The following is a 15,956-nucleotide window of genomic DNA, read 5'->3' on the forward strand; positions in this document are numbered from 1 at the left end:
CATGTAATCCTCAGCTGGGTAAACAAGAACCTGCTCTGTGACTGTAGGAACTGAGCTGAGGGAGGACAGGGAACAGAAACATGCTCCCGGGCTGACTGGGTTGTTGAGAGCTTCTATATCAGAATATTTCCTGGCCTCTCGTGGAAAAAGTCTCGTGACTTTGAAGAGGTGTCTTCCAGGGCATCGACTCCCTGCTGGGTGAGCAGCTGCTCCTTGCAGTGTCTAATGGCAAGTTGAGTAGCACGGTGACAAAACATGGCAGCAGCCTCAGGATATCTTTAGTCCAAGGGCTTTTGTCATTCAAAGTTATTATGCAGTACCAATGACAGGGATTACCATAGTTGGAGACTAATCCATCAACATTAGTCAGAGAGTGTCATTTGCAGCGATTGGGATGGGCAGCACAGACGCGGGTGTCCTTGTGTGCTGAGTAAATAATACACCTGAGCAGGAGACAGAGCTATAGATTTGCATGTTTGCTGTGAGAAATGTAGAAGACTGTTTTTTTTTGACTCCCTCTGACAGCTGCTATCAGAACTTTCTGTATACATACTAATGATGTCTATCATCCATCACATTATATAATTTTCTCCTTCCTGACTGTGCGTCAGGAGGTTAGTTTATATTTCTTTGACAGATGAAGTGCAATATTTGCTCTACTTCAAAGAAGATGACAGTAATAACAATTACATTATTTACATCTTCATACCTAAGTACATCAGAGACGCTAACAAAGGTTGAAGCAAGCTGCAATTTAAAAAGCCCACTGCTCCACCAATGTTATTTGATTTTTTTGGGATACGTGTGGGCTGTGATGGCCTTATTTCTCTTTTTTAGTAAAATCCATTTCCCTCCTCTGCTGCATCCCTCTGTTTGAGATGTTGGAAAAAATTGACTGTGCTCTCTGTATTAAGTCTAAGCAACTTTTGAACAAACTTTGCAGCATACTGAGGATTGTTCGCACAACTTACTTAAGTGTACCTTTTTTGTGAGCAAGTTCCTAATTTACACTGGCAGCCATGTCATAGCTACTTGTGTCTGTAGTAAGGATAAAACAGCAGGTGGGTATTAACAATAGGAGCCTGAAGCGGTAAGTCAAGTATGTTAAAGTTGTTGTTAAGTATGTTGGCTGTGTCTGTAACGCTATTCTTCTTCTACATTTTCAAAATAAACTTTCATTCAATTCAATTTAAAAAAAAAAGAGAAATTCTTTTTTTTTTAATAAAAATTGTCTTGTTACACAGGAGTTAGTCCTAAAAACCAGTTAACCACCTAATGCCTGGTTTGTCAAAGTGTTGGGTATTAATCCAATGATATTTACAATGCACAGGGTCATTAAAGTCTGTTTACAATTCACAAAGACATTGCAAACAAACAAATATGTGGAAATTGTTACAAATTAAAGAGTAGATCCTGTAGCTTTTTTCAACTTCAACTTTTGACGCAAATTTGCGTGAAGGCTTGCCGTGGCCGCCAATCAGCAATGACATTCCCCCCCCGACGTCACGACGATTTGATGACGTGGGGGAGCACCACCACCTGCTCCGGCTCCAACTCCACCGGAGGATGGAGGAGAAAACAATCTGTGCAGTGTGTCATCATCCAGAGTTATACGATACAACGTGTGTACTCTACAGAGATCGGAAAAAAAGGAGCAAGGCTTAGGTGAAAGTCTCTGAGGAGACAGGTTTTGAATGTAAGTTCTGTAAACATTTGTTTCCAGCTGGATCTGCCTGCACGGGTCATCACTGAGTCCTACTGTGTTTTCCTCAGTGGAGTTTTGAGCCTGATAGAGAAGAGGAAAGAGCAGGGCAGGGGCAGAGCCAGGGAAAAGATGGAAGTTCTCTGCAGTCCTCTCTTTCCTCGACCCCTTCATTATCCCCAGGGAGACCTCCGGGAACATGGGTCAGGGGGATCCAGGATGAGATCCTAGGGAACATCCAGGCAGGGCCGTAGGGTTACCAGGGAGAGGCAGCAGGCATTGATTGTGATCTCCAAAGCTTTCACACACTCTCCTGTCATGCTTTTGAAACTACAGCTCATTGTTTTTCAGATGCTCTTTGGGGCTTTCAGCCTTTAAATGAACGGGCTCTCTACTTCACGCAGGAATGTGTTAACGCATGTTCGCCCCTCAGCTTGTCAAAATAGTCCAGCGTCGAGACTCGGGCATTCACGTGGCGCGTTACAAGCCATTTGTGCGAATAAATTCGCGAGTTCGCGTTTGGTGTGGCCGCACCATAAAACTCACTGGTCAAGGGGGTACTCACAGCAAATAGTCAGCAGCCTTAAAAAGCCTCATAAAACATCCCATTCATGCTGATGGACTGCAACAGTGGAGCAATCTACCAACAGACGGTATAGAAGGTCTGTGTAAACAAAGTTAGAGACCATCACAATTAGCTGCCTGCTAGCATTTGCATTTGTGTAACACTAGCTGTGTCATTATCAAATAAAACAAAGACAAATCAAATTAAACAGCTACCCGTCCAGCAGAAATTCAGCAACCATGGTGTAGCACCTGTGACCAGGTCCGGCCATTCTACTTGTTAGGTAAAGGTTTTCGATCACATGCACAGCACAACTTCCAGGTTCCTCTCAAGCCATTGGCTCTGTTTTGAAAGTGCTGATTGGTCATCCTTATCACTGCCTTGCTGCTGACACAGATGTTATCATGACATTATTTACAGTTGAAACTGTTTGACTACAAATACAAAAAAAGGAAAATGCAGACAAACTGATTACCCTCTCTAGAGTCAGCTGCACTCTGCATGTCCTTGAGTGATGACTCAAGCAGCAATGTGTGTGGTCCTCCGTGGTGTTACTACTTAAGCCGAGCAGGGTCACAGAGAGTAATTACATTCGTACAGCGTTCCTCACTTGATTAATTAGACAAGCAGGATTGGCTGTTTAATATTAATATCAGAACACACCCATCAGCTGCCCTGCCACCGTCCTTCTTTACATCAGATAGGCTTTGTTGACGTAAACATTCAATCAGTGTCTTGATGAAAAGGCTAAGGTATTTAAAAGTCACCTTGTCTCATTCTTTTTAGGTCTGGCGAGCACACACGGTGGAATTTCCACTCAGGGCTGGTTTATTGGCCTGCTGTGTGCCATTGCTTTTCTCACGCTCATTGTGCTGATTGCCTGCTTCGTCAACAGAAATAAAGGAGGGAAATACTCTGGTAGGTTCCAGCAACAATTACATACACATGACCTGACTTAAATCCTTAATGCTAACCTAAGCTCCAGTGTACTCTTTCTTTCCTGCTCTGTTACAAATGATCAGTCTTGCATCAGTTTTAAATTTTTATGAAACAAAATTGTTTTGTTTAAAATGTAGAGTTAAAATAACTCAACAAATGTGCATCTCTACTGTGTCCAGCAGTTAAATGCTGCATTATTTGCCACACACCATCTTCCAGCCACGATGTAAGCAAAGTGCAGCCCATAGCGAGACAAACAGCAAATGCTGTCCATGGTTTGGCTTAGCAGGTAATGGCATAGCTCTGCAGTATCTTACTGTTATTCCCTCTGTTGGGGAAAGCGAGTCCTTATCAGCTTTATTATTTACAGCTAATGGCCATCAGGTTGTTGTCCGGGCAGCGATTGTTTCATTTGTCAGCAGAAAAAAGAGCAGGATACAGCTCTGTCCTGTTTTCTCATTAAATTTCAATTACAAACTGCAACTCTGACATTTGCCACAGCCTCATGCTTTGGTCTTTATTGCATTTTTAACTTCACATACAGACCCACTTAGAAACACCTTAAGTGTTGGTAGCATTATTTTCATTTACATTTATATAAAACCAATATATGACAGCATTTGCTTTACACTTTGCAACCTTTTATAAGTGCTAACCGTCTAACTAGGGAACAATGAGACAGAGCCTTGAACCTGTTCAAACAGGCAGGGGCCAAAGCGTACCTCTCTGGCAGCTTGTTCTTCAGAAATCACTGATGTTGTCTCTTCATTTTGTGAGCAGTTAAAGAAAAAGAAGACCTCCACCCAGACGTGGAGTCCCAGGGCATGAATGATGACACATTTTGTGAATACAGGTAAGTGTTACACTCAAAGTGTTATTTCATCACTTCACTTCAATTGACATGCAATGGTGTATGAGTTTCCTTTCTGTGAGCAGTCATTTTCTTCCTCTTCTTTGTTATTCCCTCTGCATTTTTCCCCTCACTGAAAAAACAACCCAGCTTGAGTGATGCTCACATGGAGCCTCACACTTCCTCTGACATTTGATGGACTGAGTAACTGGGAAATATGTGGTAAACAATGTTTTCAGTTTACACCTCAGTGTTGTTGCAGTGGTAGAATCACTATAGAGAGATTTTTGTCATAGAAACAGTTTGTGTTTGTGTTGGTCGCTAAGGTGTTCAGATACCGCTTTCTGTCCTGATGGAGCACGCAGGACACAGCACACAGGACACAGCACAATGCTAAATACTCTCAGTTTAGGGTAAGCTCTTCAGTTGGGCAATATATGGACACATTTTATTAACGGTTTAGTTCTGGGGAATCTACTGAAGCATGGTGTTTGTGTGATTCTGCAGTCAGAGGGATCTGTTATTGGTAAATCACCTAGTTAATGTCCACCTGAGTGTAAGGTGTTTTAAAAATGATAGAAAAGTGGTTTCCAAGCAAGGGTCAACCTCCGGTCTAAGACAATGGGCTCTAAATTCGTAGACCAGGCACAAGCGCAGGCGCACCTGCCCTGCGCCAGCCTTCGCCGCGCGGACAGGGCGTGACCAGCGCACTTTGCAGGTTTCCTCCAGTGCCAACAGAGGCACACTCAAGGCATAGAGAGGCGCAGGGGAGCGCGTCCATGCCTTCTTCCACGCAAATGGCAGAGCAAGGAGGAGAAAAGCAGTGAGTGGGTTTAACACTGCTGAGCGCAATTTTCACCAATCTATTCTCGGCTTTGTGCCGAGAATAGACCAGGTTGGAGCTGGCAAGCTTTCAGCGCACTTTCTGCACTGTTTTTGGCACAAAATTGTCACTGCCCCAACATGCAACTGCTGACCCCTTCCCCTGGTGCGCCGTCAACTCCCCCTTGCGCGCTCTGTCACACCCATCTCTGCGCAGACGGTCTACCAAATTGTCAAATTGGCAGCACTTGGCGGTGTGCTGCATGAAATTAACATTGCACCAGGCTTGCGCCCCCTGTGCTGCGCCACAAAATTAGAGCCCTGTGTAACAATGTGGAAGTGCTAAAATCTCCTGTTTCTCAAGTGTCCGCTCGAGGCTGGCTCTGTAGGTACTGGAACAGTCAGTCAGTCAGTCAGTCAGTCAACAGTGTGTATGTGACATACACACTGTTATGGAAATTTTCCTGTTTCTGGTGAAGAATGAAATAGAGACTTCTGCCGGCCAGCGAGATTTTATTTTCCTTTGCAAAGAAAAAGGTCAGTCAACAAGCGAGCGGTCAAAGTGAAGAAAGACCCCGAACCTAGTTCGAGCTCAACATTTATGCTTGAGAGAAACGCCCCAAAAGGTACTGTTCACACCCCTCTGTCTGCTAAAGGAATCCACATTGAGATCAGAGGCCTAGAAGTTGGGCTGAAGGTGTGATGACAAAAGGATCAGGAAGTTTATTGAAGAATCAGGAGATGGGGTGTCTCAAGGAAGCAGGATGTGGGGCATCTCAAGCAGTGAAAACAAAGACAATAAAATTACAACTACTACTATTACAACACCAAGCCAAAAAAAGCTGTTTTCAAAGCAGAAATTAACCCATTTACAGCCTGGTTCAAAAAACATCTCCTGTCTGAGTCGCTTATTTTACTATTGGCAATTTTATTTGCATTTTTTTGTAACTTGGCAGTTCAGTTGATATTAAGATTGTGACCTCACCCAATCAGAGGCACAGCTCAGGGTCATGTGACCAATAGGTGCCCTGTAGCTGTATGCAAAGCCTTTGCCACTACCAATATGGCTGCAATAGCCATTGTGCTTCATTTTCCGTTTCAGAAACGGAGGGGTGACGTCTGGGGAGACTTTGTTTATGTTTTATACAGTATATGTTTCCAAGTTGCATGCTTTTCTATATAAATGTACAACTAGCAGACAACTAGAAGACAACTAGCTTGCACAAAAACTGAAAAAAAATAATAGAACTGTATCTCAGCTGGATTCTTTAGTTGAAGCTCAAACCCAGGTTACATACATGCACCACACACTTACATGAGGGGATGAAATAAGGTCTGATTATTCTGTGTCCTGCCTAAGATCATTGAGCCAAATCCTACCGTCCAAATGTGACATTATTTAAGTATTAGTAAACTGAAATAATTATCCTCTTGTGAACTGTTTGATCAAAAAGACACTTTTAGTACGCCCCAGAAAAGATAAGTTAAATCTGAATACAAAAAGAAAACAAATCTCAGAAGTGATATGCTGTATTTTATTATGATAGATAATATTTCCTCCCCATTTACATGTCAAATGCACTTTTACCCAGGTTATGAAAACTGATGTCTTTGAGAACACGTTTGTTTTAGGACCTCCAATTAATGTCTGTTTAAAGGTAATGTATCTATGTCCACAATGAGACAGTTCTATAAAGTTTCACTGAATGCCGATCTGCTGTTATCAAAGGTGCAGTGTGTTGTTTGTATACAGTGATACTCTCCCTTCCTCCTGCTTGGTGAGCTCCACACGAAATGGCTTTAGCAGGTGTGATCCTCTAATTGTCAAGATTTCAGTTCCCCAAACTCCTTTAGACAACAACCACTCTCTCCTTCATCATCATCATCAAACCCTACATTTTTGACGACCACCACTAGCACCAAGAAATGTATGTGGTCATTAATTGTTGACAAAGTATAGCTGTGGAAAATTAAGTTCTACACGGAAGGATACAGCTTCTAATTGAGATACAGGACCAGTCTACAGTTCAGACACACCATTTCATTCATTGGGTATTCTTTTAATTGTTTTCTACGTTTTCAATTAAAACAAGGGATGGGTATTGAAAACCGGTTTCTGTTAAGAATGTTTACCAAACAGGAAGATAAAGTAAAAGTTACTGCTGGCTCATGGTTGACTTCAGAGTAGCTATGGCTCAAAACATTGCCATAACCACTCTGAGACACTAGATGGCCTAGCTCAGTCAATAACGTATGAAATACATCAACGTGACGTGATGTGCAAATTTGACTTACTAACCACATCCAGAGATATCCATATTCATTCATATTTACTTAGACTCAATTAAATGTTGATGACACAGAAAACCTGTAAAGCTACTTTTTGTACAAAGAAAATTCACAGGAGGATTTGATCAGGGAATCGATAAAGAATCAGATTGATAAGCAGAATCAATCGGGGTATTGGTATCAATAACATCATATTAATATCCATCCGAAAATAATACTTAAGACATCGAATATATGCTGCAGAATGCAAAGCCTACCCAAACCATCACACCTCTTTCTTTGTGCCTCATGGTGGGAACCACCCACTCAACTTATCTGTGTCCCATGAAGACACAGCATTTGGAACCAAAAATCTCACACTAAACATATGTCCACTCTATGTGTTTCTTAGCCCAAACTTTTCTCTTCTTCTATTTATTTATTGGTTTATTTATAGAACCCTCGTTTAGCAAGGTTGATCCTATTGAGATTAAAAACCTCTTTTTCATGGGAGACCAGGTTAAGACAGGCAGCAGAAAACAAAGAAAGTTACAGACTTCTTCATGTTATTCTTCCTCAGTGGTGGTTTCTTTGCACTTATTTGGCCCTGAAGGCCTGACTCAGTCTTGTTTGAACTGTCGGTGTTGAGATGTGACTCTAACTTAAACTCTGTGAAGCATTGGCGTGGACTCTCATCTGAGAGACTGTTACTTTGCTGTTTCTGAGGCTGGTAAATCTATTTAATTTAGTTCTTCCATTTAAAAAAGAAAATAAAAAATAACCCTATCATTCATAACTCTGTTAAAATTAACATACAATTTAGAAAGCACTTTGATCTTCAAAACATAAGCCTGCCTAGTCTAATAACAGCAAACACTTTTTTCTGCCCCTCGATGCAGAATGCCACATTCCACGCCTGGCGAAGACATGGACTGAAAAATTTCAGTGATCTCTTTATAGGAGATAAGTTTGCTTCTTTTGAATAGCTGTTAGTTAAATACAACCTTCCTCCCCCCAATTTTTTTTAGATACTTGCAAGTAAGGCATTTTGTTTCAAGCCCCATTCCCGGGTTTCCAAACAAACCTCTTAACAACATGATTGATTTTGTGTTCTCCTTCAATCATACAAAGAAGAAAGCCATCTCTGCAATGCTGGGTGAGATTTCAAAATTAGATTCTTCCTCCTTATATACCATCAAAAAGGCTTGGGAGCCTTGGGAGGCACTCTTTGACCCAGCTTAAAGTGGTTCACCGTGTTCGCCTCCCCAAATCCAAGCTGGACGAAATTTATTCTAAAATTGACCCTGCTTGTGACTGATGTAAATCAGCAGAGGCCACTTTCTGACTGGAAGTCAGAAACTCATTGCCTTCTCAACTTTATTAGCATGGGGATTGATTCTTCTAAGGTAGGAGGATGCAGTCCCTCCTACAAAATCACACTGGATTAAAGATATGTTATATCATCTCAAGCTTGAAAAAATTAGATATGTAATGAGGGGCTCTGAAAGAAAATGTCATCAGGTGTGGGGGCCTTTCTTGACTTTCTTTAACAGACCCTCAACAAAGGAACAAGAATGAACCCTTTTTTTATGTTCTGGCAGACTCTTACTATTAAGGTCTACTTATGCATACTCGTCTTTTTTTTTTTTCTTTTTGTGATGGTAGGGGATAGGGTTTTTTTTCCCTCTGTTTTGTGTATTTTGCGTTATGCTCCTGTATGTTATCTAAAACTTAAAATTTAATGAAAATATTAAACACCAGAAAAGAAAATAGTGAAAGTTTTAGTTCATTTTTCTAAAATGTCAATTTTGCAAACTCCACTCAACTCTTTAAGTCTTGACCTCTTTTTTAGGTTCTGCTAGAAACCTAGATCCACTTATGGCAGTGTTTTTCAACCTCTTTTGAGCCATGGCACATTTTTAACAGTGGAAAATTCCCATGGCACATGTTGGAAAACTTAGTGCTCTTTACCTCACCTTGTTTCCCGGTGTTCGTTTATGATGATAAGAGATGACGAAGAACGACTCAGCTCTCAATTTGATACTGAGATTTACTGATTACAAGCCGAAAAATGTGAAACAGATCTGTGGTTCTGTTTATCTCTCCCTCATCACAGACATTCTCTGGGTAAAAGAACCACCTCTCTTATCTCCTGAACCACTTATACTTTGTTGCTCCACCTAATTAAGACGTGTCATTTCCTCGTCTGAGATGTTGTCTTCTGGTATGTGTCACATCACAGCCTCTGTGCTTGATCTTGTTGTTCTTTTACAGGACACAGCGACATCAATAGGTTACCTAAAAAGGAATTGTTTCATACACATACAGACACCTGCAGACGCACACACCCACGGCCTCCGCAAAGACAGACCTTCAAGTTCCTCCCTTCTATGTCTGCCCTCCTCAAAACCACAGTTTCACCCACCGCAGTTGAATTTCCTGCCATTCATCTGCATCTGCAAACCACGCTCACTCATGTTAAAACTGAAAGCACATCATTTATCTGAAAAACACACACACACACAAGATTTCTTTTTTGTCACAGCTCTAAGCTAAATTCCTCATATTAAGACTTTTATTTCTGTAGTCTGTAGTCTGTAGTCTCTCAGGAGCTTAAAACCATCTGTAAAGAAACTTGTTAATTTATGACCTCATATGAGCACATTTTGATAATATTTTTAGCAAAGCACATATACACAAGCTAAATATTCTGACACACACCATCAACCAAAAATATAAACTAATGCCCCAAAGCCCCATCAAAATAAAGTCTATAAGGGTGTGGTCACACTGGCCATCCAAACCGTGCCATGCTTCAGCACGATTGCCCCCCTGCAGCGCTATTACCCAGCTAGAGAGTAGGGCCAGCGGTCACACTACTCCAATATAAACCAGACTTCAGCGGGTATCACACACATGCATGGCCCGCTTATGTCACTGTGAAGCATCTGTTTACATGAAGCGCCTTTTCATCAGAGTCAGCACAATTAGACACAGAGAGCACTGCTACAACTTTAGAGACTTTTGGACTTATGGAAAGTTGTTTTGGCCCGACAGCCCCCTAACACTCAACTACTGTTGAATGATTGTCGAGAGATGTGCTCGCAGTGATCATACTTCATGGGTCACAAGCGCTGTCTGTGTGCTTGAGCTTGTGCTTGTGCTCATGCGTGAAGTACCTTGCTGAAGCCCACCTCTCAGAAGCGTGCCAAAGCAGAGAAGTGGATCGTGCTCAAGCACGGCACAGTTGCGGTCCCACTGGCCTTTCGAAACATGCTTTAGGACTGAAGTGTGCTTAAGCATGGCAAGGTTTGCCAGTGTGACCGCGTCCTTGCCAATGCACCTCCTTAACAATGCCTTTGAAGGTGTGGTGTTAATGACTCTGTCACAGTCTGCAACATTTTGATTCAGCAACATGGTAGCTAGCTCTGAGGCCTTCCTGATTCACTGTGAAGGTTTAACCCACAAAAGTTGGCTATGCTTGTTTGAAGCATCAGGTGGTTTATTTGTAAATGGCGTATAAGCTTACTTGAGACCATGACACTGCTGGATAGCTTTTTGCCACACATGAAGCACACATGAGTCAGCGTCACTGCTTCCTGGTGAAAGTGAATCTGAATGAGAGATAGCTTTTGCTGTACTGCCTTGTTCACAATCTTTGCTTTCTTTTGACTATCACCCTAACTAGAGCCCTCATCAGGGTCTGATTTTTTCCTAGGTCCAGTTCGGAGTTCAGATTATTGAAGTAAGCGTAAGTTCAGGCAAGACACGGAGGTCATACGCCCAGCTGTGATCAGCTGACAGGCTGGTGTTCAATCTCTAACCCCTCTCAACCAATCACAGAGTGTGTCCAATGACAGGGTGGCATATTTAAATCATGTCTTCATTTTCTCTTACCCCTGCTACCTCTTTGCTACCCAGCTGCAGCTGTCTTAATAATTCCTCCTCTACCCCAGCCTCCTTCTATTAAGACTCTGTATGCATCCTATTGATATGTACACATCCTTTTAATCTGTGTGTCTGTACGGGGGTTTTGCTATGCACTCCCTCGAAAGCTTGAGCAGGCTGCTCAGCTAACACAGGGAGTACTCTGAAAAGCAGAGCTTTTATGCCAATTCTAACTGTATCCATTTGGCAACAAATGGTTCAATGTATGAAAAGAGGCTTCCTGACTGAATTTCTTTTCAAAAACTTCTTCATCCCTATTACAGCTACCTGAGCTGTACAGAGTTTTAAGGCCATTAGCTACCTGCTGCCACTTGCTGACATGGAAGAAAATACATTACTTTTAAAGCACAGCCACTCAACAATGGCATATTATTTTTCCAACCATACATCCATCTCCTTAATCTCTTATGCTGTTCAGGGTCGCGGGTGGCTGGACCCAATCCCAGCTGTCATTTATATATATATATATATATATATATATATATATATATATATATATATATATATATATATATATATATATATATATATATATATATATATATATATATATATATATAGCGCAAAAAACAAAGGGAACAAAAATCACAACAAAGTAACTCCAAGTCAGTCACACTTCTGGGATATCAACCTGCTCAGTTAGGAAGCAACACTGGTTTTGAAGCAATTTCACTTGCTTTTAAGCAAATGGAATAGATAAATACTGAAAATGAAAGGCAATAAACAAGACAACCCTACTATAGGAATTGTTCCGCAGGTCGTGGCACGGGCAATTTCCCTGTCCCTGTCTGTTTTCATTGATGCTGGTGATGAATTCATCGTGATATTTAGTATAGTATAGTATAGTATAGTATAGTATAGTATAGTATAGTATAGTATAGTACAGTATAGTAAAGTAAATTATAGTATAGTATAGTATAGTATAGTATAGTATATAGTAGGTCACACTGGCAAACCGTGCCGTGCTTAAGCACGCTTTAGCCCTAGAGCACGTTTCAAATGGGCAGTGTGACCGCAAACAAGCTGTGTTTGAGCACAATTCACTTCTCTGCTTTGGCATGCTTCAGAGAGGTTGGCTTCAGCACACTTTACTTCATGCACGAGCACAAGAACGTAGACAGGGTGTGTAATCCATGATGTATGAATGCCACGAGTGAATCTCCCAACAATCATTTTAAACAAAGGTGTTAAAGGCCCAAACAACTTACCATGAGTCAAAAAAGTCCCTAAAAGTTGTAGCAGTGCTTTCTGTGTCTCATTGTGCTGACTCTGATGATGTCATGTAAACAGACACATCACAGTGACGTAGGCAAGCCATATGCATGTGTGATACCCACAAAAGTCTAGTTCATATTAGGCCCCGTTTACACGGAGACTCCCGCAACGATTCTTCCTTTGCGTTTTCAAAAGCCACCCGCGTTTACATGAAGACGGCATGAAAATGATCCACGTTCATACGACTCCAGGAGGACAAGTCTCCTCTTCTGTTCTTTCTTTTTCTGCCGTTTTGTTGTGTGAGACGGTCGGCAATCCAACTATGACGCGCATTACCGCCACCTACTGGCTCAACTGGAAATGCGGCTGAGCGTGGAGCCTTCACCTGAAACTGCGAGTGCGCATGGGGTGACGTCAGTGTTTCACCCTGAGACGCTCTGCTCTGTGTTTACACGAAGCTGGATGGAGGAGCGGATTCAGATCTTTCCACTCTGGGGAGCGTTTTCAAAAGATTGCGTTTTCACTGAAAACGCAACGTGGTCTCGTCTAAACGGAAGGCCAAAACGCAACGAAATGTTTGCGGAATTGACCGTTTTCGCCGTCATGTAAACGGGGCCTTAGAGTAGTGTGACCGCTGGCTGTAATCTCCAGCTGGGGAAGAGCTCAGCAGGGGGCAATTGTGCTTAACCACGGCACGGTTTGGATGCCCAGTGTGATTCAGGGTTCAAGGGGTAGTGTACCACGTCTTTAAATGGTATTAACTATGTGGGCACATCTATAGGTTGGAGGGTTCCTGTTAGGGCTGCTCTTACGCATCCTCCCTCCTCCGACTCAGTAAAAAACTCGTCCTTAAGATGGAGGGTAGAAGAATGCTTTCAATCCGAGGATTAATGAGAAAGGAATAATTATTATTACTGTTTACTGTTTGTTAACGGTTACAGTTGGACATGAGTTTTGGAAACAGAAGTACAGCAAAGTACAATGGTTTGTCAGCCTACACAGCTTGGTGGATCACCAGAAAACATACGTTTAGCTAAACAAGATGAGAGAAATAATGATGATTCATCTTGATGAAGGGAGCTAAACACTGCCTTCATTGCCACAATGCAGGCACATCCTTCTAACCATGCGGGCTGTAAGTGGGTCTGCAAGAACTGTTCATTTCAGACATCAGGTAGTTCAAACATGATGTCCTGTTTTTTGCTGTTTTCGTGTCTGTGGAGTAGTTACATGGCATGTAAGTTGAAGCTTTTGCTAGTTGGAAGATAATAAAGGCACAATGCAAGTGCAGTCTATTTATCACATGGTCAGTGTTTGGTAAATGCTGGTCACAGATTTATTGTAGAGGCAGCGATAGCTTGAGCTCATGGCCGCTGGTCCCCAAATAAGCCATAGGGTGAAGCCATGGGTGAAATGTGCTGACTTTAAATCCGCTGTGCTTCTCTGGCAGTGACAATGACGAGAAGCCACTGAAGGGCAGCCAACACTCGCTGAGCAGAGAGATCAAAGCAGGGGACAGTGGTGACAGCCTGGTGGACTACGGCGATGAGGATGTTCAGTTCAACGAGGACGGTTCCTTTATCGGCGAGTACGCTGGGCAAAAGGAGAAAAGAGCATCTGTTGAGATTAAAGCCACCGCTCAGACCCCGGCGTAAGGAGTAAAACTGCTTTCCATATCAACCTCTTGACACTGTTTTCACATGTTGAAAGATAAAAATTTAAAAAAGAAACAAGACATTTTCCAACTAAGCACAGGATTTCGTGTCAGGTGTAATGCGTCATTGCCAACTACATACTGCCACCCACGTTTTGTAAAGCCTTTTTTTGTCAACAGAATCAATTGTGTAAATAACGTATATGTTGTATTTGTGGATTGTCTTTTAAAAAAAAATATCACCGAAAAAAGTTTAGAGGGCTCGAACTTCTTTTTGTTTTTATATGTCCATTATGTTTGCTGCAGTACAGTTTGTACACGCATCTTACTGTCTGTTACTTGTTGTTGAATGCAGCTTTGCCTCTGAAGTTATCTTGTAGCAGACACCAGTGTTGGGCAAGTTACTCAGGAAGTGTAATTTAGTCATACAATGTTTATTGCTGCGGTAAATATGAATGAACCTGTTATTTAATACTTACATGTTGCTGAACCTCCTCCTAAACCCTCATCCTTTTTTGTTGCATCTTTGATTGAGACAGCTAAAATAACAGCAACAGTTCTAGCCACTGGAGGTAACAGTCTGTCTCTCACCCTCTTGTCAACCCTTCAGCTTTAGTTAAGCACATTGGTCGTTATGACATTAACTGTCTACACATCTTAAGAAACATTGTCTGGTTTCCCAACAACCCAACTTTTGACAATGCAGTAAAGCAGCATTACTTGGATACTTACCTGTAGTATTACTTCCACTATATATTTTTTTAATCCCTGCCACTAGCTGTGACTCAGAAAAGTATGTTATAACCGTCATATCTTACTGAGTGGTCTGTTACTGCCCAGCACTGGGAATCAGAGATGAGTTGGGATATGGAGTTAATATTTTTTTTTGGAGGATATATTACTGACCTTTATATTTGAAATAAATGTATTGAATATAATGTAAGATGTTGCCTATTAACTTATTCTTTCCAGTTTTTTTTTTACCTGACAAATAAAAAAGAAATATCTTGACTTATCAGTGCATATCATAGACATTCATTATTAAGTCATGATTTCTATGAAGGTGAAAGATTTTTTTTTCTATGTCAGATCAGATTCATACTAAAATTTACAATCTTAATTAATGTTTCCTGTTTAAATCACTGCTTTGCCCAACATTGAGGTGATTTTCTGAACAAAATTTGCTACTCTTGTTGTGTGAAGTATGATTTCTGAAATGTTTTTGAATTAATTTTTCTTTCCAAGAGTTTGTATTTAAGGACTTGTGCTTTCAAACTTGAGTCTGATTTAGAAAATGAATGCTTGTTGCAATTAGCTTGCAATTTTGAATTTGTTTTTTTCTTTAAAAAAAAAAAGGTGTTAACAGGCAACAGATTTTTTTAGAGAGCTAAATTAAAGTGATATTTCTGAATTCTCCAAGTCTGAGTTGAATCAAACATGGACACAACCATGCATCATGTGTTTTCAGTTTTCCACAATAACACTTCTACTGTAAATGTAGAACCATTCAGCAAACATTGATGTCATGAGGTTGCACGATATATCACATCTTCCCGTCATGCTGACGTACCATTGCTGTTACAAGTAGCTTTACTTTGTGAGTTTCGGTATTCTACTATTCTCATTACGCTGTTCAGCATCATCTTTAACACTTATATCCATAACAACTGCTATGTATTGTAAAATTTCAGTCATTGCATGTTAAAAATGTTTTGTTTTTTTTTTGTTTTTTGATTTCATTAAATTGCTTTACTTTCTTAGATCCTGGTAACTTCCTTTTTAGTCATCAATAACAGAACACTGACACCTCAATTACACCGGATACGACTGCAGTGCGAATCAGTTGCGCTGCATCTTGACTGCGTTTGTCAACTCGCAACAGCTGATTGTTCAGTCTGACAAAGTGAATGACTGACAGACAGTTGGAGTCACAGATGATTAGTCTATGGTGAGAATTTTGTTTCTTTATTATTCAACCAAAAAAAAATAGATT

General features: G+C 41.1%; 1 protein-coding gene across 2 annotated transcripts in view; it reads left to right on the forward strand.

Annotated features, from left to right (window-relative positions):
* Positions 1-15,629, forward strand: part of chl1b (cell adhesion molecule L1-like b) — a 128,092-nt gene extending 112,463 nt beyond the window's left edge. For both annotated transcript variants that reach the window (XM_074675300.1, XM_074675382.1), the window contains exons 24-26: positions 3,054-3,185; positions 3,987-4,059; positions 13,760-15,629. In XM_074675300.1, the coding sequence (XP_074531401.1) occupies positions 3,054-3,185; positions 3,987-4,059; positions 13,760-13,964 (410 nt within the window). In that variant the 3' untranslated portion in view covers positions 13,965-15,629. The remainder of the gene's footprint in view (positions 1-3,053; positions 3,186-3,986; positions 4,060-13,759) is intronic.
* The last annotated feature ends 327 nt before the right edge of the window (positions 15,630-15,956 follow it).

This window comes from Halichoeres trimaculatus, unplaced genomic scaffold (genome assembly GCF_033239565.1).
Source record: "Halichoeres trimaculatus isolate MK-OKI-2021-1 unplaced genomic scaffold, fHalTri1.1 fHalTri1_scaffold_1, whole genome shotgun sequence".
NCBI classification, from domain to species: Eukaryota; Metazoa; Chordata; class Actinopteri; order Labriformes; family Labridae; genus Halichoeres; species Halichoeres trimaculatus.